Below are 23,991 nucleotides of genomic sequence, written 5' to 3' on the forward strand. Positions count from 1 at the left end.
ATTATTCAATCGAGTTGTCAGATCATGCCACATGTTAATTGGTTTATATCCCCGTAGTCCGCGCTCTCAATTCCACGGCAAGTGGTGAAATTATTTACCCACATGGCCAGGACCCGTGTTCCACGTCATCCTTCTTTGCCAAGCTGATTTGAAACAAATTAACCGCACATGGCAGGAACCGCAGGAATGGAGAGCTACAGACACTCGGGGGATTTGGGTGCACGGCATGGTTAGTTGGCAATTTCCCAGTGCAGGCAGCAAATCGAAATGCGATTCACCTATCCGTGTATATCCGTATCTGGAAATGTGTGACCCAAAGACACGCCCTATATCTAGCAGCTTAGTAGCCCGATGCAGCACAAGTACACATCGAAAAAAATTTATTATATACTATCTCTTATTTTAATATCATAATATATATTAGCAAGGTTTAAAATGGTAATGTTTTATTTCCAAGTTATGATTTCTCTCAGTGCATTCGGGCTCTGAACACTTACTGCCTTGGCCCGATGACAGGCGCTTAATTTTCAATTACAGACACATAAAGTGCGAGAAGCGGACTAAATCGCACAACCACCCAATCCGGAGCCACCGCACCACCCGGCTATAATGCCATCATGTGGTCAGGTGCACCACCCACATATATTCAAACATATCCACACACACACACATCAGAACAAATGCGGATAGTTACACGGTTTTTACACCTTTCAGCACATTCGTTTTTATTTAATTTGGCTCACGGCGATTTCTGTGCTGCAAAAATTGATGGTAATTTGATTTGGCAAGACTAATATTAAAAACGGTAGTGAAGGCATTAGGTTAGCTTTTAAAATTCCCATTAAAATACACATTTAATGCACTTTACTCAGTCTTTAAAGACAACCTGATTCGTTTATGAACCCACTTCTCACTAACCCGGTTCCACCCGCACCTTTCGCCGTGCCGGAAATTTCCAGCACCACACCTCCATTTTCCATAAAAATTCAATTATTATCTTCGTCTTTCATGTTCAGCGGGCACAGTTAAAAAAATATAACCAAAAAGCACTGAAATGACAACTTTTTTATCATTCCGCACACATGCGAGTCCACAAAGACGGTTCTCCATCCACATGCTACGGTTTAGCTTGCCGTCTGTTTTCATTTCACTTTATTGAATATTTTTTGATTGGATTTCACACGGTTTATGCTGATTGCGCTTTTAGTACACCTGGAACTACAATTAATTCAAATTGCTGCCATAAAATGTGTGTGCGTGTTAATATTTAATTAAGGCCAAACTTATTTGCTCATTTAAAACGATTTCAGCGCCATATTTATGTAATTAAATCGTCGAATAAATTTGCATGGCACACAAATTTTATTGTGGACATGAGTATCTTCAATCTACTTTTATCCATTTGCCATTTCTCAAGCTGTCCAAAGAAATTTGCGAAGACCCAAGTCAAGCAAACAAAACACAAAAGTTGGCAGCAAATCCCCGCCATTCTGCACAAAAAACAAACAAGGCAAGAAATTGTAAAATTCTAAATGAGGAGACAAAAAACTCCATAAATTTGTGGAGTCCACAGTGCTGAAAAAGTGGAAAACATGGCATGACCATAAGTTGCCCTATAAAATGCTCAAAATAAAACAATATAGTGAACTGAAACTGATAACTGATATTAGAAACTAAAGTACTTTATTGTAAAATAGTCTAATATATCTGTATATTATTAAATATAATTAATATTTGCTTATACGTTGGAGTCTGAAAATCATTTTAAGAAGTAATTGGTTCTTGCTTATGATTTTCCAATTGAATACAATTTCCCCAGGAAATCAAACTTCATCCCAAATCCCCGCAGGTCTTGTCCACTTATCTGGAGTATCTTTTCAGCTTAGTGAACCCATTCACTCTGACTAAATTTACCCAATGCTAATATACCATTTGTCAGGCCATTTAATGGTCTCCGGGTCGGAAGGACACAACTTGCTGTCTGGGGTCAGCCCCAATGTTGTTCCAAGGGTTTTTATCTGCGCTCCCCTTTATTTATGCACCCGGTTGCAATTCAGCCACTTCAACCGCACAAAGTCCTGTTTTTTGTGGCACTTAATTAAATTAGTGGTGTAGGGGAAAAAAGCTCAGGCTGCAAATGCCGCATTAGACAATTGGCTGGCATTCTAGCTAAGGCTACAACATTTATCACATGCCTGTACATTTTTTCTGTATTTATACAGACAACCATCTATCAAATTGCAATCAAGTCACCTAGAAACCCCGCGCTGGATGATTGAATGAAAATTTGTCAGGGGCAGCTGCTGCGGCTGGGGCCCAAATGCAAACACTATTAATTTCGGCACAACAATGGATGAATGAAGGATGTGTGTACACCTCCCCTTTCTCAAGAACCTACCGTCGTCCTCCTCCTTTTATCGACTAAGCCACACATGTGCGGCTTTTTCGCCCAAAAATTTGGCAAGGCAACTTTAAGCTCGTTTGACATTTTGACAGCGGTTACACTTGGATTTAAAATATGTGGTTTGCATGCGGCAAAGTTAAAGATATCGTTAAATTACAGGAAAAGCCAATTAAAAGAAAGAAAGCCAATTAAGGAAAGATTAAAGTAATTATCTATCTCTATTAGAAATTCCAGAATATTTTTCACAGTGTAGCAATAGCATCCAGCGGATGAGAACCTGCAACGACGTCAGTGGCTGTATCCACGTCTATGGCCCCGTCTATGTGTAGTTTTGTGTGCATTGTCGTGTCGTGGCCATGAATTTTTAATGAAATTAGCTTAGGAATCTTACAACATTTTGCCGCGTTTCTGGCGACCCACGTGTTTGTCCTGGAAAATTCCGAATGGTGCAATAGGGCGGAGGGGAAAAAGGAGGTGCAACCACGATGCATGCGACGCCCACAAATATGCAAGGATAATGACGCTGGAGAGCTTACAAGCGAAGGATAAGACACATTTCAGTGCAGTTAATTCACTCAATTTCTATGCTGAATTTACTGTATGCCACATGCATGAAAAGAAGCTTAATTAGGCTGCAGTTGGTTGGATATGTTTTATCTTATGCTAACTTTTCCAATTTGGTGGGAAATAAACTATTCAAGTTACATATATCTCGAAAATAAATGGAATATCTTTCTGACATTAGTTTAGGTTTTCATATTGCAAAAGAGAAGAATTTGCTTTTATATGCAGACATATGAATTCCATATTTTTGCAGCAATTAATCCATACGTTTGTCGGTTGACAAAAATTAATGGTAGCATTTCCCATTAATTTTTTTATTAATTAACAATTTCCCAATCATCCAGCAGAGCAAACAAAACCGAAACCGATGATGTTGCGAATTAGCATATATTATATCGACATAAGGTTCACCTGTTTGTTTAATGCGAATATATACCAATGCAAATTCCAACAGATGTATTTCAATATGTGGGCGTAAAGGAAAAGCGGTATCCATACATTTTCATGCTGCAAACGCAGTCATAAATAAATGGAAAATTGCGATTCGCAATGGATGCCAGAAGCCCTTTTTGGTGGCATGCAACGCATTTCTCGTTGAGTCAATACACAAATGCCACCGCCGCCAGCATAAATCATAAATGGCAAGCCAATAGTGGATCAGCTAGAGGGAATAGTATACATATATATATATGAGAAGATTCTGGGGAAACGTAGAGGAGTGGATAAGCTCTTCGTATTGAAACAGATGCTACAAACTGGAAAACTGATGCCATTACAAGAGTATAAATTTATGGTTTATACTATTCCCATAGCGAATTCTACTTTGCTGTAGTATTTCAGATACCTTTAAGGTCTAGTTTGAAGTGCAGAACATGAATCTCAATAGTTTTCAATTTATGTAACTAAATGTATATCCGAAGCTTTTCTCGAAATAATCACCCTTAGCCTTTCATGAGCGAATTTTCATGCTGTTTTTCTTCATCTTTTCCGCATAAGTGGGTGGTAGCAACAACATGTACGTCTAAAAGAAAAATTGCTTCAACTTATTGTTAGTTTCGCCCCGTTATCCTTGCACTTGCAGGCAGGTCCTGCGGTTGCGCCTGCTGCTGTTGACACGAAAAAAAGTGTATATAGGAGGCGCCCCCCTGTCGACAATTGTATGAGAGGAATATAATAGTGCTACAGGCTGCACATAATGATATAGGGGTCATGGCAAGACGACAGAATGGATGAAAAGTGGGGGAAAAGTGGGCGGCAAGAACTCTGATGATTATGAGGCTGTCGCGGAAAAAGGCAAAGGCAAAAAAGTAAAACCTTAGTCATTGAAGGATATAATAGTACATATATTTCGGATGTACCCTGTAGACATTACGATAGGGCATTCTGATTGAATTAAAAGTGAAATTGTTTTATGGAAATATATTTAATTCAAAACTTTCGTTTCAGTGCGGAAAATGAGACTTTTATATCACATATCAGTGAATTTTTTTACGATTTTTGAGGATTTTATATCCTTGCTTGAGCATAGTATTTACCCGTCTGGGAAAACCACTCAAGGACAATTTGTAGTAAAGTGCCCAATGCTGGGCACTTCGTACTAAGCACGTAATAATAGTAGTACCTCTGGTTAACTCAGTGCCTCGAGAATCTCGATTGTAAAGTCTGAACTTGACTTGGGGACATTTGGCCACATGGGCGTGCAAATCAAAATTTCATAGCCAGCCAACGAAGGGAGGAAAATGGAGAGAGCTGGATGGTTGAGTAAAAGTGGAAAACTTTAAGATAGAGCAAAGTAATTTCATGTTGAGCGACAAGTGGCAAGGTAATTTATCAAGAGCAAAACAAACCTGTCACGAGCGAAAGTTCTTCAAGCAGACACGCGACAGTGGTTGGATGGGCACACCACCCAGAGTCACCCATAACCATCCACCCACTCCCGATTCCCACACGTGGTGGGTGATAAAAAATGTATTGCCAAATTGGCTCGAACTGCACATATCGAGCCAAGAACCTCGAGAATAATGTGCCTCATTTCGGCCACGAAAAAAGCAGCTGGCCAGTGAGAAATGGCTTCACTCCTTCGACGTTCTGCGGACGGAGCTTTAATCCCTTGATTGGGATTGAGGGCTCCTTGGCTTTTTATGCCCTATGTCGTAATAGCGTGCAGATTGGGCCATAAGCGGAATTTTCCGCTTTTCCGGGCGGAGTGGGTGGCAAGTACTTGGAAAACTCGCTCATTAGCCTGATGAAGAGGATAGTAAAGTGTTTAAAAGAGCAGAGATGTCGCCAGCTGAGAAAATATGAGAGCTGTTATGTAAGATGCGGCATTTAAGAGAGAAATTTTCTAACTAATATATATTTCATTCAATGGAACAAGACTAACGCTGCTTTAAAATATTTACAATTTTCTAAAAATATTACAAATCCTTTTAAATACCATACCAAAACATGTTTGTTAGTAGCAAAATTCTAGAATGAAGTTAAGCGCAGTTATCATTTCAAACTTTACTACCCTGTTTACTCTGTTATTCAAGTGCTTACTTCTATTCTATGTTCTATGTTTCTTTTACGACGGAACCCGAAACTCTGCCCACTCCCCCGCCCCGTATCCACCGCACGGGGAGCACCTTTTGGCATAACGGTTTTTATGGCTACACAAAAATGCGATGCCCGTTCAATTTTACACATCATAAAGTAACGGTTGCTGGGGAATCGATTCGCCGCAATCCAGGGAAATCAATGCGAATCCGCACTGAACATGCATAATTCATACAAACGTATCCACCCGCAGGAACCACCCACCCACACACAAGCAATGAAATAAAAACCAAATTGACAAACATTTGCCGTGGAAGAGAAAAGACCAGCATCTGTTCATAAATAAATAAGTTGGTAATAAAATTAAGAGCTCGGCTTTTTCTTACCTTCGCCATAATCGTTGTTTGCTGATGATAAGAAAATTTGCAGGTGAACTGAGCCGACGGTGAACTTTCGCCAAACTTTCAGTTGCTTAACCTTTTACTGGGTCGAAAAAAAAAACAATCTTATAATGCCAATTAATTAACAATAATTCGTTTCGCTGTGTTTGACTATTAGTGTTGGCATTTATTTTTCACTGATTACACTTTATTTCGGTTTTCGTAAATTGTAACGGTAAAACGAAGACGCACACACGCACACAAACTGGGCTTAAAATTACGTTGTTTATTTCATAGAGATTTTTTGTGTATATATATTTAAATCCAATCTCTGGCTGGTTGGATTTCGAATTTTTTTATTGATTTTTTAGCGCGTTCTTTCAGCTTCCTGGCTGCTATTCAAAAATGGTAATTTATTCGCGGACAAACTTTTTGCGCAGACACATCCTACCAAAAGTTCGATCCGTTTTTCACCGCGACAAAAGAGCGTTTGCTCGCCAAAGCCTCTTTCTGGAGATGGCACTTGGACCGTTGGAGCAATCGATAACTCCCGGGTATCGCGCACCAATTTCAGGTACAGAAGTGCGCTAATCGCTAGCTGAGACTCAAACCAAAACATAGCTTAACAAATTTATTTCAAAACTAAATAGTTGCGAAAAATGTAAGCCCTAGGTACATTCCATCAATTTAAACCATAACATTATGCCAATATGCTGTAAGTCCATAATATGCATGCAATTCCTTTCGAATAAAAAACCATAGAATGCCCAATCCATTTGCTCCATTTTCGTGTTCATATGTTTTACAATTAAAGCTGTTTTATTAACTACTTCCATCGTTCGTTTGACAACAAAGATTTAGATCCACTTAGCGCACTGGCACCCAACTCTCCAGCACTTGGCCATAGGTCTTGCGTTCTGGAAGGGGCAAAAACGGTAAGTAATGGTTAGCTTGCATCCATGCCGCACTTACCCTTCACCGGGAAATCGTCGGGATGCAGTTCGATGTAGTGCCGGAGGACGGCGTCCCTTTTGGCCAGGTACTCGTTCCTCTTCTGATCGAAATAAGCTCCTGCGCCGACGCCGATAGCTCCGAAGGCGATGTGCTTCTGGATGCCTGGAATACGTTGCGATTTAGTTAGTTATAGGCGACAAAAACAATCGTTACGTCACATGGAAGCGGGGCGAAAACTCACCGGAAAACACGGGCTTACGGAAGCCCCAGTTGATGAAAATGGCCGCGCCCACGCCGGCCACACCGCAGGCAATCGGATTCCATATCGGCGAGAGGAAAGAAGGCTCGTGGGTGCCCTTGTTCGTCAAAAGTTCCAGCGGATCGTTCACGGCACTCATGTTGATAGGATGAAAAACAATAGCGGTGGGCAACTAACGCAGTTAGCGATGTCACTGGCAGAACTCTCAGCTATCGATAGCGTGCGAACTGAACTAGTTCCGTAACGATTATTTAAAACGTAAGTTGTATATAATTTAAATAATATAAACAAACACGTATTGCACATTGCCAACTTTATTTGGTTCCTTTTATATTGGAAACTACAAATTATTCACTCGCGCACTAAAATCAGAATAAATATTCAACTAGCCACTAACTAACTAACCGAAATAACAAACCAAAAATAAACGAATTCAAAACGTTGATGAAAAATGTTGTCCACATGATGAAATATCTCAAGTTCAAGCCAGGGTTTTATGTTTTTCCTTTTATTTGAATTCATTTTTTAATATTACATTAGTACGTTTAACATTAAGAGGCATGCAAGGCGTATTTAAGGCAATTTATAGCATTCAAAAACTAGTAAACTTCAAGGCAACTATTTCTGTTTCTTGTTCGTTTGGTAATCAGTATCGCTGCTTGGATATTAAGACATTATTAAATTTTTCTTTGCTCCACACAATTCGCACAACATCAAAGGCCGACGTGGAATATCGAACAGGCACAAATATTACAATATTATTATTAATTTTTTTTAGTAAGGCCCAAGTTTTGCCCAAGCCTCTAATATACAGCTATTTTTACATTATATCTTTTTATATCTTATTTAAATCCGAGCGTAAAAAGTAAAAAAAAAGAACTCATAAGTCAAAAACAGGTTTTATTTAAGAAGTAAGCATTTCGTTTGTTTTTTTTTTTATTATCGTCTACTTATTTTTCTGCGCACAAAAGTGTAATTCAAAACAAAATCAGAGAAAATCATAAGCTTACGATAACTAGAGTAAAGTTATACATGTATATTTATATAAAAAGGCAATTTTCTCGTGGTCTAAACAATATTAGTTTTACTTAAGATAACAAAAGATCATTGTCTGGGAAAACGTATTGATTCAGTAGCATTTTTCCATTCTTAAATTTCGCTGGTATCTTTTCTTGTTTGATGTTTTCGATTTGTTTGCAACTTAAAATTAGTTAAACCATATATATATTTAAATCAACTATATTGAACATTGAATTCGTTGATCCAAGGCGAACCGCAAATGAGAAAAATAAAACATAAGCTAGGGCTTCTTCAAAATCATTTTAAGAAATGTATTGCAATAAGTGTTTTCATATCCCTACGTAAGTTACTTGTTCCTTATGTAATTAAAGTTGGTAGGATTAATTCAATGTGTTTTTATATTTAAAGCAGTTTTGCAATGACACATAATTAGCACTTGAAATAGACTTGAACAAGAACTGTTTTGCCAATGGGCATAGATCATTAATATTATAGCATGTAGATCATTGTAAATAGTTATACCATTTTGTAATTGGTTTCTTAGCTCGCTGTCCATTTTCATTACTCTGTTTTAGCGTTAGGAATGACATTCGCATAGAAAATCATACGATAAACTATAAAATATGGGCAAAGGGCGGGTATTGGAGTAGCTGCCGTACATCATCTATATAAATCTGCGACTGAGTGGCATGGACCTCCATCCTCAGGCCTACAGACCTATGCTCTCTCCATTGTCCTGTGTTCTCTACGTCTTTTCACACTTAGCTTTCACTCACACGCACTCATCATTTAGCTACCGGTTTTGTGTTCCTTCTCTTCCGTCTCCATTGAGGACTCGAGCCTCATCTTAAGCTTAGGATACCGAACTAATTGCATTATGCGGAGAGCCCATTTGGGTGAGCACCTTGTCCAGCCACTGGAGCGGCCCGTGCAGATGGATTTCAATCCAACAGGGCGTCGAGGTCACATCCTGGCGATGATACTCCGCACCCCAGCCCTTCACGAACGACATCCGGATCGTGCACATCTTTGTCAGCTCGTAGACGGCCTCGAATCCATTGTTCACCGACTGCGACAGCAGCTGAGCAAATTCCTGATTGTTGAAGATCTTCAGCGAGCAGCCCGGCGGTATTTTGCACACGGTGCTCGGATGGAATCCGTGGTGGTAGTTGCAGTTGCGCGACTGCACGAAAATGGCGGAGTCGGATAGGCATTCGGCGTAGACCTCGCCGGTCACATAGTATAAATGAACACCCTTGCCTGGGGAAGAAGAAACATTTTGAGTTAAAAAGACAGGTAGTTGGATTCTTGAAGTCCATAGCTTTCTACTCTACTCAATGCCTATTTTTATAACTGATAAACACAAGTCGCTTTCTAATTTAAGATTACCAATGTGTAATCTTAGTTATTAACCACTTTAAGATAGTTGCTGATGGGAAATCTCTGTGAGTAAGTTAATTTAAGTGCTAAAATCGACTCACCTATATGACGGCGTGTGTTCTCGATGGTGCTATTCCTGTTCACGTTGCTCAGCTGGCCGAGACAGCAGCGGTCCGAGTTGTTGGAAGGATTCGTGAAACCGTCAACGATCACGGAGTTGTTGTTGCAGTGGAACACCTCGCCCACGCGGCAATTTAGCTCGTAGTAGGCTATCGACGCCCAGAAGGCGGGCTCCGAATAGCTAACCTGGGCAACATCGCCCATCTGAGCATCCAGCAGCTGGCCACCGTCGTTCGGATTGTTGGAGTTGCCATCCTCCGAGGGACTGTAGGCGGGTGGCGGTGTTCCCGCCAAGCTGTCGTACGGCGAATTGGGATTGGAGTTGACGGAACTCGGACTGCCCACCGATGTGTTGCTGGTGCTCAAGCTGTGCGAGTTGAATCCACTGTTCGAGTAGCTCACATTGTGCGGCATACTGGGCTCGGCCACATGGTTGAACTGCAGCATCGAGTGACCGGGCGCGAATTCCGAGTGGCGAGGAACGAGTACTGGCGGGAGCACCGGACTCTCCACGCGCTTATAGTGATACGGATTGATGCACACCTCCTTCTGCTTGGCGCTGAACGGATACTGGCACAGCTCGAGTGGCTTCAGTTCGTGGTGCGACTGCAGATCTGGCCAGCGCCACACGCGGCAGTAGATCACATGCGGCAGACCCTTGCGATGGGAGACCTGATATTCGGAAATAGGAGTTAATAATCATCTGTTACTTAGCTGGCCATGTGGCTTGTGACCCACCTGTAATCGTCCGTCCAGCGAGCGTGGAATGGTGACACACTTCGAGGGCTGACCGGGACAGGAGAGCGCACGCTCCAGCTCCTCGATGGCGCCCTTGCGCTTCTTCAACTTCTTCACCAGACTGTCGACGGCCTTCTCCGCCCACTTCTCCTCTTCGTCACCCTGTTTCCAGCCCAGCAGCTTCTTCACCGCCGGCGATGTGAAGGAGAATAGCGAGCCCAGTGTGGACATCGCGCTGCTTGTGTTCGATTCCACATCGTCGGTGTCCATTCTGTTGCTGCTGCCGCTGATTGCTGTCGTCAAATTGAGGTTGTTGCTGCTGCCACTGCTGCAGATGTGGTTATTGTTATTGTTGATGTGGTGGATGTTGTTGTTGTTGCTGCTGCCGCTGCTGATGGTGGTGGTGGTGGTGGTGCCGCCGTTGATTTGGGGTGGAGTCACCCGATAACCGGTATAACTATCAGCGGGCGGATAGTCTGTGAAAAGAGCAAGTAAAAAGCAAATATAAATAATAAATACAAATAGAATTGCAGGCATTCATCATCGAGCTTAGATTGTCTCAGCAACGCCCACAACACAACGCATGCAAAATTCGAATGCACTGAGAGAAATGTTATAGAAAACTTTGCATCTAATTCAAGCAAATGTTTATACGTAACAAAAGGGGAAGTCAGCAACTTATGTGACCCTTTTTCTTCGAGTGTCTTTACCCGCTTGGCCAAGTGCCCAGCAGAAATTGGAGGAGGAGTGAGTATCCATGGGGCCTGGCAGTGCATCGTGTTTCTGGCTAGTGAATGAAGTCGTTGGGAGGTTCCTGTCATGAACGGACTCCTCCCACTTTCAATGTTGGCGGCCAATTGCATGCAAATTGCCTGCAACATTTTCTCATTGAGAATAATGGCCATTATTGCTTCACTTAACCAACTAGCTGATTAATCGAATCTCGATTTCGTTGGAAACTTATTTTTATCTATTAAATATGGTTATTGTTCGTATTCAATCGCAGCTGACGTCAATTGTGAAACGATTCTATTGTAAGGGGGGTATTTTTGAGGTCTGACAGTTCTTTGAATTCCAAAAAACCACAAAGGTTGCGAACGAAAAGAGTTCGCACTTTTCAACGTTATAAATAGTATTAGTTTTCGAACACAACAATTCTGCAAAAATATATGAATAATAGGTAAATTTATGAAGCACAGATAATAGTTTCATGTGCTGGTTTTCGGGCTGCCTTATCGATTCTTAGAAAATTGGCATTAAGAAATTGGTTTATCAACAGAAAAAACTAAACTATAGCAATAAAAACCCACTGTCTTCATTCTATTTAGTTAGGCTCCACTGTACTGCAGTAATATTCGAGTCGAGTGGCGAGAACTGCATCTCATAATGAGCGCAAATGATAACCAAATGGTGTTCGACTTGTCAGCGCCACAATTGTGGGTATTCCCCCCTGTTTTCTACGCCCCCCCCCCTCCATACTTTTCCCCACCAAAGACAACAATTCCATTTGAATTATGACATTTCAATGTTAACAGCATTTCTGAGGAACTTCTCTCCGTTGGCCAAGTGGCTGCGCTCCAGTTGGCTGTCTTAGCCTCAATCTCGTTGCTTTACTCAAGGTGTCAAAAAATGTTTGATTAAATTTAAAAGTGACAAAACCTAATTGAATGAAAATTTGTAGTAGCAATTAATTTGTGCAAGCTGGAGCAAAAATCGGCGAGCCACACAAGGCGAACTTGCTAGGCGAACCACCCATTTTTGTGGCAAGCAAACGGGCTGGTAAATCCAATTTCAAAAGCAATTAAATGCCGGCGATAAATCAACAAGTGCAGCACTTGGACAACAAGAAAACACCTCTCGATTGGGCTCCCGACAGACCAAATGGCGCATATTTCTGGCCAAATTAGCCGTTGCGTGAATTAATTTCGATTTTCTCGCTCAACTCGGGCCTAAAAATTTTGGGGCGTTGCCGTTTTCTTTTTTTTTTCGCAGCATTGACAATTTTATGTTGTCGCCCATGGAAGGGGGCGTGGTCAACGAGGACCAGTGGTTGGGGGCAGTCACTTTTCTAATTGCCCAAAGTCAACCAGAGCCTCCGGCGGTAGATATATTGCTCTAAGAATGCTCTAACTTTATCACTAGCCTACAAGAATATATTGAAATTAATGATAAGTCACACAACCATTTTGATTACCAAAACTAGCTTAAAAACCTCTTCCAAAAGATTAGGATTACGAACAAACAATCGGTACCTTATCGAAAATGGTACACCTTTGCTTATAACTAATCCCAAAATTAAACATACAGTGGAGTACCAGTTCACATGGTCTCTCCTTCTCAGTAACTCAGGATACAAACGGAGTGACACTTGGCGGACAGACTTATCGAGGGGGTTAGTGGAGATAGAGAACTCTACCCTACGTATTTACCCAGCTGACTAGTGTCGTGTGTTTTTAGGTGGCAATGGTGCTCTAGTGGAATTCGATTGATTTGAGTGGGGCAGGCATACAAATTTCGATAATGCCCCCGTTTTGTTTGTGCAAAGCTCGATTGCAGGTGAGGTTTTCGACATAATCAGTCGGTTTTCAAAAGGGGAAACTACCCCATTAATTCGCAGGAATTACATAAAAACTTTATTTACACGATCATAACAACATATTCAACATATTTATGATGTTTATTCGGAGATTTGATGGTTTTCCAAACAACAAAGTGGCTTTCTTTAGGCACTTAAACGATTTTCTTGTTTTGTCTCTCAATGCATCTCGAGTTGAACGATACTAAATATAAATATAATAAGTCCTTTATGATCCATTATCATATGGGACATTCCCCATATCAATTAAAGATCAATAATCGTAATTCGCAATTACATATTACCCGAGCTGAGATCACGTACCCAACGTACCCGCCCAAAGTGGCCCAGTCTTCTTTCTGCTTTCAAGAAAACCACACTCGAAGGAAAGTTCTTCATTGCTTTCAAAGCAAATTCAATTGATGGTTCTTGGTTTAAAGTGAATCTACTTTTAGTCTTATATTTAGAGTAACTAAATTGAAGAATTGCATTTCAAATCGGCTGTGTACATTCTTCTGGTTAGTGATTCCATTGTGAGTTTCTTTTCAGTGCATCGCTAGTCAGGGATCATAACTCAACTGGAGAAACGGAGGAGCGAGGATATCGAGGCACTTTTATGGCAGGCACGCATTCGCGCATGCGTATCATACCATTCCAATCGATAATCAATCATAAATGCGGCAGTGACAATAAGGCGTAAATCATGGGAGCCAGGTAGAAGTAGAAATCAAGGTGGATGGATGGCAAGTACACAAGTACAGAAGTACAGAAGCACTTCCGCTGCCATTGAAAGCGGGCAAAAAGCGTGGTAAAGGGTACTACGACTAGTGCCACAAAAATAACAACAAAACAACAAGAAAAAAACGAACAGACAGAGAAAATAGGGACTTGGACCCATGTTTAAAAATAAACAAACAATGCACACACAAAAACGCAGCGCGATAAAGACCAAAACCAAACAGGCCAAAGTTTCGATTTGATGCGAGGAGGAAAACTCAAAAATCGAGCAACTCGAGGCAAACGAGAACTATGTACGAACTAAGAACCTACACATGATGATGTTGAGATTGCAGATATTATTTTATTTATTTTTATTGCACGCACAAACACACACACACACACGGACAAGAATTCAGCATCAAAATGTTATTTTATTCGTATGCAAATCGCAAACGCGACCCTCCACGACGATCGGGCATCCAATCCAGTCGCCTCAGCAGTTACATTTCCGCTGCGAGTCTTCAATTCAATCGTTATCACCGTAATAACTTCATTTATTTAAGCCTTTTGCCGTATTATTTTTTATTTTCGCCGTAAATTACGCAAAGTGGAAATGGCAGCGAGCGCGAATCAGAAGTCAACTGCACGACACGACCGATCGACAACGAATGCCGAACGGGTTGCCCAGCAAACTGAGTGCGCCGAGTGTTGATTGACTGACTGACTGACTGACTGACTGACGAACTGACTGACTGAGTGAGTGACGAACTGAACGCAGCCCAAACTGCATTCGTATTGTGTATCGGTGTGAGTTCGCCAGGGATGCGAAGCAGCAGGTCCATCCTAAAGTATCTAAAGGTAACACAAACTACTTTCTACAGTTATTAATAAGTTTAAGACTGGAAAATTGAGTTATTATATTCCATTTTCTTAATATTTATCTATTTAGTAATGTACTTATTGTAGCCCTAAGAGAGTATAAATCTAGTGTATGTATCCCTATTGAATCCCTTCTTTATCACCAGCTAGTCCGCAGCCCTGATTTCTGAAGACCTCTGAGTGACGTATTCGTATTCGTATTCCTGTGCTCGTAATTGGTTTCAGTGTGCGTTTGGGGCAGCCAAGTGCACACCACTACACCCATACAGGCAACGAAAGTTTTGTTTTAAACAAATCAAATGCCCTATCTGCAGTTGGGGGCGCCAGCACGTGAGCGCGAACGTGTTTGTGTGCAGCAGATCACACGGCGAGAAAAATATGCAACATTTGTATTTCAAATAACAATGTTACTTGAAGAACTAAGATTTAACATTTGAGTACTCTTTTACTTAACTCTTTTTCGAATTAAATAGACATTGCTGTTTTTAGATGCACACTAATTTGTTTGCAGTGCATGGCCTTTGGTGGTGTTGGAGGTGGCGTCAACCCACAGCCACAATCAAACTGTAAACACCCCACCGCAACCACAACAAAAATGAAGGGAACGTAGTTTCAGGGGAGGAGTTTAAGAGAAGGCAGCGTCAACGAATTTTTTCGTGCGTGGGACCGGCGAGTAATTGAACCTAAAATTCGATGAAGCCCTCCTTCGGCAGAGTGTTTTCGGTACGAAAATAAGCGGAAACAAATCGAAATTCTATTCGCAAATGCACTGCCAATTTTTTTTAATGGGTAAAGCAACGAAACTAAAGTTTTTTCGTTACGAAATCTTTTGAATTGAAGTCAAGCGAACCTATTTTCTTGGCCCGGACTGTACGTGTGCTTAGAATGCGAGCATGTTTATGTGCGATCGCTCCTCCCTCCCTTCGCTTTTATTGCGTGTTTAACACTACTAAACGCGAACTTATTGCAAACATGGGTAGCATTATACAGTCGCAGTAAAATCGAAATAGTAATGAAGCGCACTCTCCTCGAAAGCAGAAGTGAAAACGACGAAAAATAACAAAATAATTATGTAGTCCCTTTGGAACAATAAAAATTTATGCACGCAAATTGCACAAAAGCGGAAAACTCAAAACACACACGTGCCGAAGTGCAAACGTCAAGGGGCAAAAATGCGCAGGCACGGCAGAAAATCCTTTTTTAAGTAAATTAACTCAATTCTAATTGCAAATAATTGCCGCGATAATTGCAGGGGGCCACGCAGAGGCTTTGTGTCATGTGAGTAATTGAGCTGTCAACACGGGGACACCACCGCTTTTCCGCAAAAATGAAAAAAATTGCCAGTCGGTGGTGGGTGGTCTACACTACTTTCAAATAAATAGCTTTCAGTTCCATCTTGATTTGAAATAATTTCAATGTTTATGAACATTGATGCACATTTATGAGTAGTATGCAAGTTGAGTAGTAACGAAGCGCGCCAAACATAGTTGGAAGAAGGATATACTACTGTGAATAATAAACAGCATTTCTCTTCAATTTCAAAAAAATGATGACACCTCTAGTCTTCTGCTCCATCCTAACATCAAATAGAATGGCAGTTCTTCTAATAGAAGTCGACAAATTTCGATGCCAATTAAAGCTCGCTAAACATGTGACAAAAGTCAACTGCCAGTAGCTGAAGTCTTCAGCTTTGCTGTGATGTTTGTTCCTATGCCCCAGTGTTTGTTGCACTGCTCCTCTGTTGCATTGTTGCATCGTTGTGCTGTTGTGCAGTTGTTGTCGTCTCACCGTCACTGCCGACGCCTAAACATGCAACAATTGTTGCGTGTTCAACTGCCAATCAATGCCAATGACTGCCGGACCACAGCAGCAGTGGCAGGAATCAGGAGCAACACTTGCGTCCAAAATGATGGGTATTATTTAGTCGAAATATTGGTGTAAAACAAACTAACTTGCTCATTTTATACTGCGGGCCTCAACATAAATGAAATTGCGACAGAAACTAATTGCACATATGTGAAATGCACTAGCAACTTTTATTGCAAACCTCTCGTCACTATTCTGCTGAACTCGTCTGTGGTGGGGAAAAGGTCCTAAAGTGCAACGTGCAGCAGAGCAACTGCAGCAGCAGCAAGTTCGTCATCGTCATCGGCATCCACGATTCGTTCGGTTCGCTTAAATAGCCATAAATATGTGGAGTATGCGCCACAGTTTCCGAGATGGCTCCACCCGCCCCTCGGCCCTCTGTCCATCTTCTCCTCCTACCTTCCTACCCGCCAAACCAACGCCAAGTCTTAACCCTTCCGCCTGTCCTGCGGGTTAAACGTGCTGCTTCAGTGTGGCGCCTAATGCGTGCGCCAAAACAAAACGTAAAAGAATTCTTAGAAAAGCGTCGCCGCGCGACCAAGCGGCTTCTGAGCAAAAAAAAAAAAACAGGCAGTTTGGGGCGGAGTAGTCCACTATCGAGTGGATTAAATGGCACAAACATGGCTAATTACATGTATTTAACACGCACGGGGCAGTCTGTACTTCAATGTTGCCAATGCGACACAAACAATGACAAGCACCACAATTATGGTCAAAGCTGGACGGCGATCCACTAGAGACGAGCGCCAAGAAATCCGAAGCTGGTGGGGATTCAGCAGCAGGAAGGTGAACAACAAATGGATGATCAGCAAGTTGATACTTAATACTGATCTCTAAACTCTTCACTTCATATACATTTAAATTGAAGTGAAATCCCTAAGTTAGAGTATCCAACTAGTTGCAAGACAACTTTGCTGCCACTTAGCCAGCCTTTGATGGATATCTACACCATTAAAATAGGAGCGGCTGGGAATGGTGGTTCTGCCCATCGCCAGCCAGTCAACTCCGCGTTGTCAATGCACAAATTTATTAGATTTTAAATGCAATAATTATTAGCATTATATGGGCAATGAAGCGCCGATCGAGCACTGCGCCGGAATATCGAATCAGTTTTAGCCAGTTCACGGTGTGTGGCTAAGACGACGGTCATTTGGTATGCAAGCTGGCCAACAGCGATCGCCAGTAGCTGCCAAACTGTAAACTCTAGTTACGGGCTAATTTCATTCAAGACGAGCTCACTTTGCGTGGGTGTTGGCTCCACCGTCTGTTGCATGACTTCGCCGCCTTGCCAGCCCCTTTAGGCCCCGTTCCAACCACCCACCACCCAAAGCATAACTATTCCCATGACAGTTCGGCGACAGAGATTTATGCGCTGCAATTTCCCACTTTATTGCTGTTTAAAGTTGCGTTTTCATAAGTTTTGGCGCAGTTTGTCTCTTTTAGCTTCAATTTCGCGCCCTCAATGTGGCACTTTTACGGGCTACGAGCGAGTTAGGCGGGGAATATATATATTTTTAGGGTTTATTACAATGTTATTTATTAATATTAGCATTGCTGGTTTATGGAAGAACTCCATAAAATAAGCTATGTAATTGGAAATAATTTTGGATTTACATTTGTACTAAGTGTTCGAAAGTGATTCCATAAATGGTAACACTTGTTATAAATTATATTATTTATTTAACAGAAAAGAGTATACAATACTTCGGATCTGCGCTCAAGGCAGCCACTCTTGATCTTTGATTTAAAAGCCAATGCTGTGAGTTTTTGAAGCCAAAACCAAAGCCAGCAAGCCGTTGATAAGAGATCTGCTGTGGAGTACTTCTTAATAAAGTTGTTGCCTGTATTATGACAATCAAAGAGAAAATCCTATTGCGACGGGGTCTAAAAATAAGTTCAAATTCGTGTTGACAATTTTTAGGTTGCTTTTTCTGTCGTTGGGCTTTGCCGTTTTATTACCATTGCGCGAACGGATTATCGCGACAAGAAGATCAAAAGCAGGAGGACCAAATAGGCGGATGGAGGGGCAAACACACACATTTATGTGGATATCAAAAAATAACAAGAGGGGCACACTCCGCCCACAGACTCTGGTTGAGCAAAATGGGAATACAAAACCGAAAAGCGTAAATCACGCTTTCGATAGATCTAAAATTAGTTTCCGGCGATAAGCCAAAGCCAGATTATTGCAGTAAGTTTGGTGAATATAATGCTAAAAATAACTATCAAAACCGAATGTAAAAAAATTAAATAATATTGTATATTATATGCTTATATGCTGAGCTTAACTAAGTTATTGTTTAATAATAACTATTACATTGTGCCCCACAGTTGTGCGTCATAAATATTGTAATGACTTGATCACATTTGATTTAGGTTTTTATTAATTTCGCCGAGTTACTGACATGAAAATTTGCATGTTGCTTGTTGCACAAACTGCGCATAAATCCAATTAATAACATAATTATTTGGCAAGCAAAACGCAGCAAGCATTCGACGAAGCTCATTTCAAGAGGCCGCCGTTGAGTTAGCGACTGCATTTGCCACTTTTTGTGGTGCGTAGGCCGAGCTGAGGCACATAAACCGCCAAATCACCAGTTACTTGGACCAACCAACCAACCAACCAACCAACCAGCGTCGTATGCAAATTGCCCATATGCATTTTGGGTTTATTTTTCCCACTGTTGGTTTATGCCTAAATTGAAATATTGACTTTGCGCACTTAATTTTCGGCCTGGCAAATTTGCATTGCCAATCAAAGAGAGGGACGATAAGTTGAAGGTAAATTTCTAGCTAAACAATATGCAAACATACATTAGAAAAGCATTTTAAGCATAAGGCAAACCCAATTGTCCTGCGTGGGCGCCAGAAACTTTAGATCGGGGGCGTTACTTCAGACCAACCATAAGTCTTATTGAGAACTTCTTGCGGCGTTTCGCCAAATGATTTGTGGTCTTGCCCCGGGAATTAACACGACAACTAAAGTGGGATTGAAAAACCAAACAGCAGATAGCGAATGCAAGTCACAAATCAGATTAGCTGGAAATGTTAAAGTGATTCAACGTGCAAAAAAAGATTTGAGGTGCTACCAAGTAATCTAAAGTTGGTCAAATCTAACATTACATATTCATTCACATATAATAATAATGCATCTTAAGCCAGTGCTCACTGTCTTAAATCAACGAACCAAGCCGCAGAAATGGAATATAGGAAAACCCAAGAGAACCCAGATCGGAACCACTACAGAAATCAAACCCACCCACCCACATGACGAGCGGTTCGCCAAGTGGAATTGAGTGCACACATTGCAAATATTCCCGTCTTGTGTCGCGATTCGCTTCAGTTGCATTCGACAATGGAACCACTTTGGCTGCAAGTGCAGTGATGTGCGCTTGGCTTGCCGCCCACAACTTGGATAGCTCAAGGTATTTATGATATTTTTAACAATGTTGAGAATATTTAAGTACTTTCCTTACATTGCATGAGGGATTAATGATATACAAATGTATATGTTCGTTTCTCTACAATATAATAGTTTTATTCCCAACTGAAGCCGAAACATGCAGTTTTTAGCTGTAATTTCTGGACAGAACTGCTGTTGCAGTAGCTATTTCGACAGCAACTGCAATTCAATTCCAATGCACACGGTTCCCGCTCATTTTTCTCCCCCGCTGATAACGAATAAAAACGCAACCAACGCGGCGTAGCATAGATAAGCACACTAAATACACACAAAATTAAATGAATAAATAATAAAAACTGTTCATATTTAATGACCTAAACAAAATACTTTTTAGCTAACTCATACAAATCAACATATAAATACCAAAATTTTTAATTTTGGTTCACCCCTTTTGCTTCCAATTGGAGCTGGGCATCACTGGCGGCAACGGTTCTGATAAGATTCGAGCGCCGCCGCGCTGTTTATTATTTACCGTTTGAAAGCCAGAGGGTGGAGAGCGCACTTATCAATATTAAGCCCAAAAGCTGAGTCATAAAGGTGAGAAGAGAGAGCAAGGTTCCCTTTCTAATTCGATTATTCACCCAGATGTGCAGCGCATTTCGATTGCTTTTTGTTTTGGTACACTTGAAATGCATAATAATATTTAGAAATTCCGCACCTGTGCCGTCGGCAGCGACGCCGACCGAGGCAGCGGCAGAGGCTCAAGTGGAATTGGAAGGGAAATGTTCAGACAAGAATTTCAAGTATTTTCAAAACATAATAAAAATTTAATTTTATTGTGTGTATTTATAAGTGATGCTACTTTTTCTTCGTTGTTTTTTTTTTGTTTTTCTTCTTGTTTTTGGTTGAATTAATGGCGCGCACGCACTTATACATACACAACGCGCACACATCTGCACACACATATTGCAGCATATTCTTATAGGAAGAAATCAACGGTGATCGTCCCTGCAAAGAAAAACAACTACAAAGCCAATTCTGTTTTTGCCCCCAACACAACAACAATAATAACAACAACAAGAATAACAACAAATGTGTGGCGGTCGTAGCTATGGATGAAGAAGAAGCAGCATCACAGCACAAATACAGGCAAACATTTTTTCTTCTCTTTCACACAAACGTAATTGCACTTAAAAACCGAATATTCTGTGGGGAAAATCGCTGAAAACGGCCTGGAAGCTACTCACGCGTGGATTTAGGCACTAACTGCTCGTTTATTTTGACATTTTGTTTGGTTTTTCGACACGCAAATGTGCGTAAATTGTTTTTCAAAATTGTTTATCACGAAATGCAACACACACAACATTGACCATTGAAAACAGTGTGACCATGACTGGCGAAATATACCAGCTTCCTTACGGTATATCATAAGTAGAGATGTACGTTTCTGACTATCGCCTTGCCGGAAACTATCGTTTATAATAGGAATTTAAAATTGTTTTTACTTTATATATATATTATACCCAAAAACAATTCGAAACAAACTCCGCTAAATATATATTGAGTTATCGATGTTATGAGTAAAGTAATTTTGGGAACTGTAATGTGAGTGAGTTATTTTTCTTTAATTATATTCGCTTGTATTTATTTAATTTCAGGAAGTCATGCAAACTTTTGATATTTTTTAATTATCCAACGGTATTTTTCCAATCGATTAATTGCCATCGCCAGCTGAGCGCGCTTTGTGTTTTTTATTTGCACAGCATTTGCGAAATTCTATTTGTGTTAATTGTGTTCGTTTAAGTTATCAAATAATAAATAGCAACATGAAGGAGTGTCCTTATGGCGAAAAGTGCTACAGGAAGAATCCCATTCATTTTGGCGAGTTCTCCCATGCCCACCGTAAGTAAATTCCAATAAAATGTAGCATTAAATGATATTTGTCTATTTATTCAGTTGATGCCATTTATGCGAAGGGAAATGAATCGGGGGACTATGAGATACCAGCCAATTACTCCAGCGAGATGATTCACACCCAGTTGAAGCTGCTGGAGAAACTGTTTCCCAAGCAGGCAACCAACAAGGAACAGGAAGCACATTCCTCTAGCTCAAAACCAGCCGTAACTGCTCCGGTTGCCAGTGGATCCTCGAGTTCTGGGTCCCTAGATACCAATCCCAGTGGATCGTCAGCCTCCGGGCCAGCTGCTTCCCAAGACACCTCAAATCTGGCCAAAAAACAGAAGCTAAATGCCAAGAACATCAGAGATTATATTCCTGTGGTAATCGAAAAGGGAGGAATGGCCAAAAAGCTGGAGCGGGCAGCTCCCTATAACATGTTCCTCACCGCGATCACGGACTCCAAGCCCACCCACTCGGAGCCATTGAGCATAACGCTGCAGGAAATCCTGGACGAAAGTCTCGGCGAGATTGAGAGCACCGTCCAAATTAACTTTATGGTGGACATTGGCTGGCTCCTGGGACACTACTACTTTGCCGGGATACTGTAAGTAATAACTAATTAACTAAACTCCTTATTCGTGCAATGCAATTGCTTAACTTGCAGGGACAAGCCACTTTTGCTGCTCTACGGCGACGAATCGCCGGAGCTGCTTAGCATTGGGAAGTTCAAGCAGCAGGTCACGGCCATTCGTGTCAAGATGCCCACGCCGTTTGCCACCTCGCACACCAAGATGATGTTCCTCGGCTACAGCGATGGCTCCATGCGGGTGGTCATATCCACGGCGAATCTGTACGAGGACGACTGGCACAATCGCACGCAGGGCCTGTGGATCAGTCCCAAGCTGCCTGCTCTGCCGGTCGATGCGGATACGGGCGCTGGCGAAAGTCTGACGGGCTTCAAACAGGATCTGATGCTGTACTTGGTGGAGTACAAGATAAGCCAGCTGCAGCCTTGGATAGCAAGGATTCGGAACAGTGATTTCAGTGCCATCAAGTAGGACACAACCTAAGTATTGTAGATTTAATCTATCAATTGTTTCCCTCCGCAGCGTTTTCTTCTTGGGCTCTGTGCCCGGAGGTCATCGCGAGGGCAGCGTGCGTGGTCATCCATGGGGCCACGCCCGCTTGGCCTCCTTGCTCGCCAAACACGCGGCGCCCATCGACGATCGCATACCGGTCGTCTGCCAGAGCTCGAGCATCGGCAGCCTGGGAGCCAACGTGCAGGCCTGGATTCAGCAGGATTTCGTCAATAGCCTGAAGAAGGATTCCACGCCTGTGGGCAAGCTGCGCCAGATGCCGCCCTTCAAGATGATCTATCCCAGCTACGGCAACGTCGCGGGCAGTCATGATGGAATGCTGGGCGGCGGGTGTTTGCCCTACGGCAAGAACACCAACGATAAGCAGCCATGGCTCAAGGACTATCTGCAGCAATGGAAGTCCAGCGATCGCTTTCGCTCGCGGGCAATGCCGCACATCAAGAGCTATACGCGCTTCAATCTGGAGGATCAGTCGGTGTACTGGTTCGTTTTAACCTCGGCGAATCTCTCGAAGGCAGCCTGGGGCTGCTTTAACAAAAACTCGAATATCCAACCCTGCCTGAGGATCGCCAACTATGAGGCTGGCGTCCTATTCCTGCCCAGATTTGTGGTAGGTCTTGTGAGATTTTTGAATCAAAGTCCATTGCAACTGGTGCTCTTTGCTTTCCAGACTGGCGAGGACACCTTTCCTTTGGGTAACAATCGTGATGGAGTGCCAGCGTTTCCGCTACCATACGACGTTCCATTGACGCCCTATGCTCCAGATGATAAGCCCTTCCTGATGGATTACCTACAAGGTTGAGATTAAGATACGTCTTATAAGGCCTCACAAATGGCTTTTGAATTCGTTGAAATATCTGGTCTATGGCAACTATTCACGTTTGAATCAGTTACTTTTATTTATTTACTGCACATTAAATTAAGGAAATTTAATTTGCGATCCTATTTTTGGATTCAGGCATCTTTTTTTTTCGGTAAATGTCCAATTCTGCCCATACTTCTTGGATCGGAGTGCTAATTCTGTTTGCACCGCAGGTAAAACCATCAAGTTCACTCAGTTTTCAGTACCATAATTTATTGTCCTTACTTATATTACTAAAACTAAATCAAAAGATTTAATGTTATATATTCATTGCATTAAAATTGTAATAACAACCAATACTTTGTTTTGGACAGCATTTTAAATGCGTACATT

General features: G+C 41.7%; 4 protein-coding genes across 6 annotated transcripts in view; 1 reads left to right on the forward strand and 3 right to left on the reverse strand.

Moving 5' to 3' along the window:
- Positions 1-6,340, reverse strand: part of toc (toucan) — a 76,442-nt gene extending 70,102 nt beyond the window's left edge. Inside the window, exon 1 of the mRNA NM_057805.3 lies at positions 5,893-6,340. Coding sequence (NP_477153.1) covers positions 5,893-5,901 — 9 coding nt within the window. The 5' untranslated portion in view covers positions 5,902-6,340. The remainder of the gene's footprint in view (positions 1-5,892) is intronic.
- Positions 6,341-6,506: 166 nt separating this feature from the next.
- On the reverse strand, positions 6,507-7,402 carry ND-B14.5B (NADH dehydrogenase (ubiquinone) B14.5 B subunit). Of its 2 annotated transcripts, none has more exons than NM_001273062.1 (3): positions 7,082-7,402; positions 6,859-7,002; positions 6,507-6,803 (listed from the first exon to the last, which is right to left on the reverse strand). In NM_001273062.1, exons 1-3 carry the CDS (start codon positions 7,236-7,238, stop codon positions 6,754-6,756), a joined length of 351 nt encoding a protein of 116 aa, NP_001259991.1. In that variant the 5' UTR covers positions 7,239-7,402; the 3' UTR covers positions 6,507-6,753. The 2 variants fall into 2 exon arrangements, with proteins under 2 accessions (NP_001259991.1, NP_608750.1); NM_134906.2 differs by having other exon boundaries at positions 6,684-6,803; positions 7,082-7,275.
- A 207-nt stretch (positions 7,403-7,609) lies between these two features.
- Mad (Mothers against dpp) lies at positions 7,610-21,197 on the reverse strand. Of its 2 annotated transcripts, none has more exons than NM_001273063.1 (4): positions 13,983-14,307; positions 10,358-10,833; positions 9,601-10,291; positions 7,610-9,379 (listed from the first exon to the last, which is right to left on the reverse strand). In NM_001273063.1, the coding sequence occupies exons 1-4, from the start codon at positions 13,984-13,986 to the stop codon at positions 8,973-8,975; spliced, it is 1,578 nt and encodes a 525-aa protein (NP_001259992.1). In that variant the 5' UTR covers positions 13,987-14,307; the 3' UTR covers positions 7,610-8,972. The 2 variants fall into 2 exon arrangements, with proteins under 2 accessions (NP_001259992.1, NP_477017.1); NM_057669.3 differs by lacking the exon at positions 13,983-14,307 and adding an exon at positions 21,048-21,197 and having other exon boundaries at positions 8,006-9,379.
- A 306-nt stretch (positions 21,198-21,503) lies between these two features.
- Positions 21,504-23,953, forward strand: gkt (glaikit). Its single transcript, NM_078741.4, has 5 exons — positions 21,504-21,702; positions 21,757-22,303; positions 22,364-22,753; positions 22,809-23,406; positions 23,467-23,953. The coding sequence occupies exons 1-5, from the start codon at positions 21,627-21,629 to the stop codon at positions 23,596-23,598; spliced, it is 1,743 nt and encodes a 580-aa protein (NP_523465.2). The 5' UTR covers positions 21,504-21,626; the 3' UTR covers positions 23,599-23,953.
- Positions 23,954-23,991: the final 38 nt, after the last annotated feature.

This window comes from Drosophila melanogaster, chromosome 2L (assembly GCF_000001215.4).
Source record: "Drosophila melanogaster chromosome 2L".
Lineage (NCBI taxonomy): Eukaryota > Metazoa > Arthropoda > Insecta > Diptera > Drosophilidae > Drosophila > Drosophila melanogaster.

Coding starts and splice junctions, on each gene's coding strand:
- ND-B14.5B (NM_001273062.1), bottom strand. CDS start 7,238: ATGAGTGCCGTGAACGATCCGCTGGAACTTTTGACGAACAAGGGCACC. Junction 7,003..7,081: donor CCGTAAGCCCGTGTTTTCCG/GTGAGTTTTCGC, acceptor AACGTATTCCAG/GCATCCAGAAGCACATCGCC. Junction 6,804..6,858: donor CGACGATTTCCCGGTGAAGG/GTAAGTGCGGCA, acceptor TGCCCCTTCCAG/AACGCAAGACCTATGGCCAA.
- Mad (NM_001273063.1), bottom strand. Junction 10,292..10,357: donor CGCTGGACGGACGATTACAG/GTGGGTCACAAG, acceptor TCCGAATATCAG/GTCTCCCATCGCAAGGGTCT. Junction 9,380..9,600: donor GAACACACGCCGTCATATAG/GTGAGTCGATTT, acceptor CTTCTTCCCCAG/GCAAGGGTGTTCATTTATAC.
- gkt (NM_078741.4), top strand. CDS start 21,627: ATGAAGGAGTGTCCTTATGGCGAAAAGTGCTACAGGAAGAATCCCATT. Junction 21,703..21,756: donor CGAGTTCTCCCATGCCCACC/GTAAGTAAATTC, acceptor CTATTTATTCAG/TTGATGCCATTTATGCGAAG. Junction 23,407..23,466: donor TATTCCTGCCCAGATTTGTG/GTAGGTCTTGTG, acceptor TTTGCTTTCCAG/ACTGGCGAGGACACCTTTCC.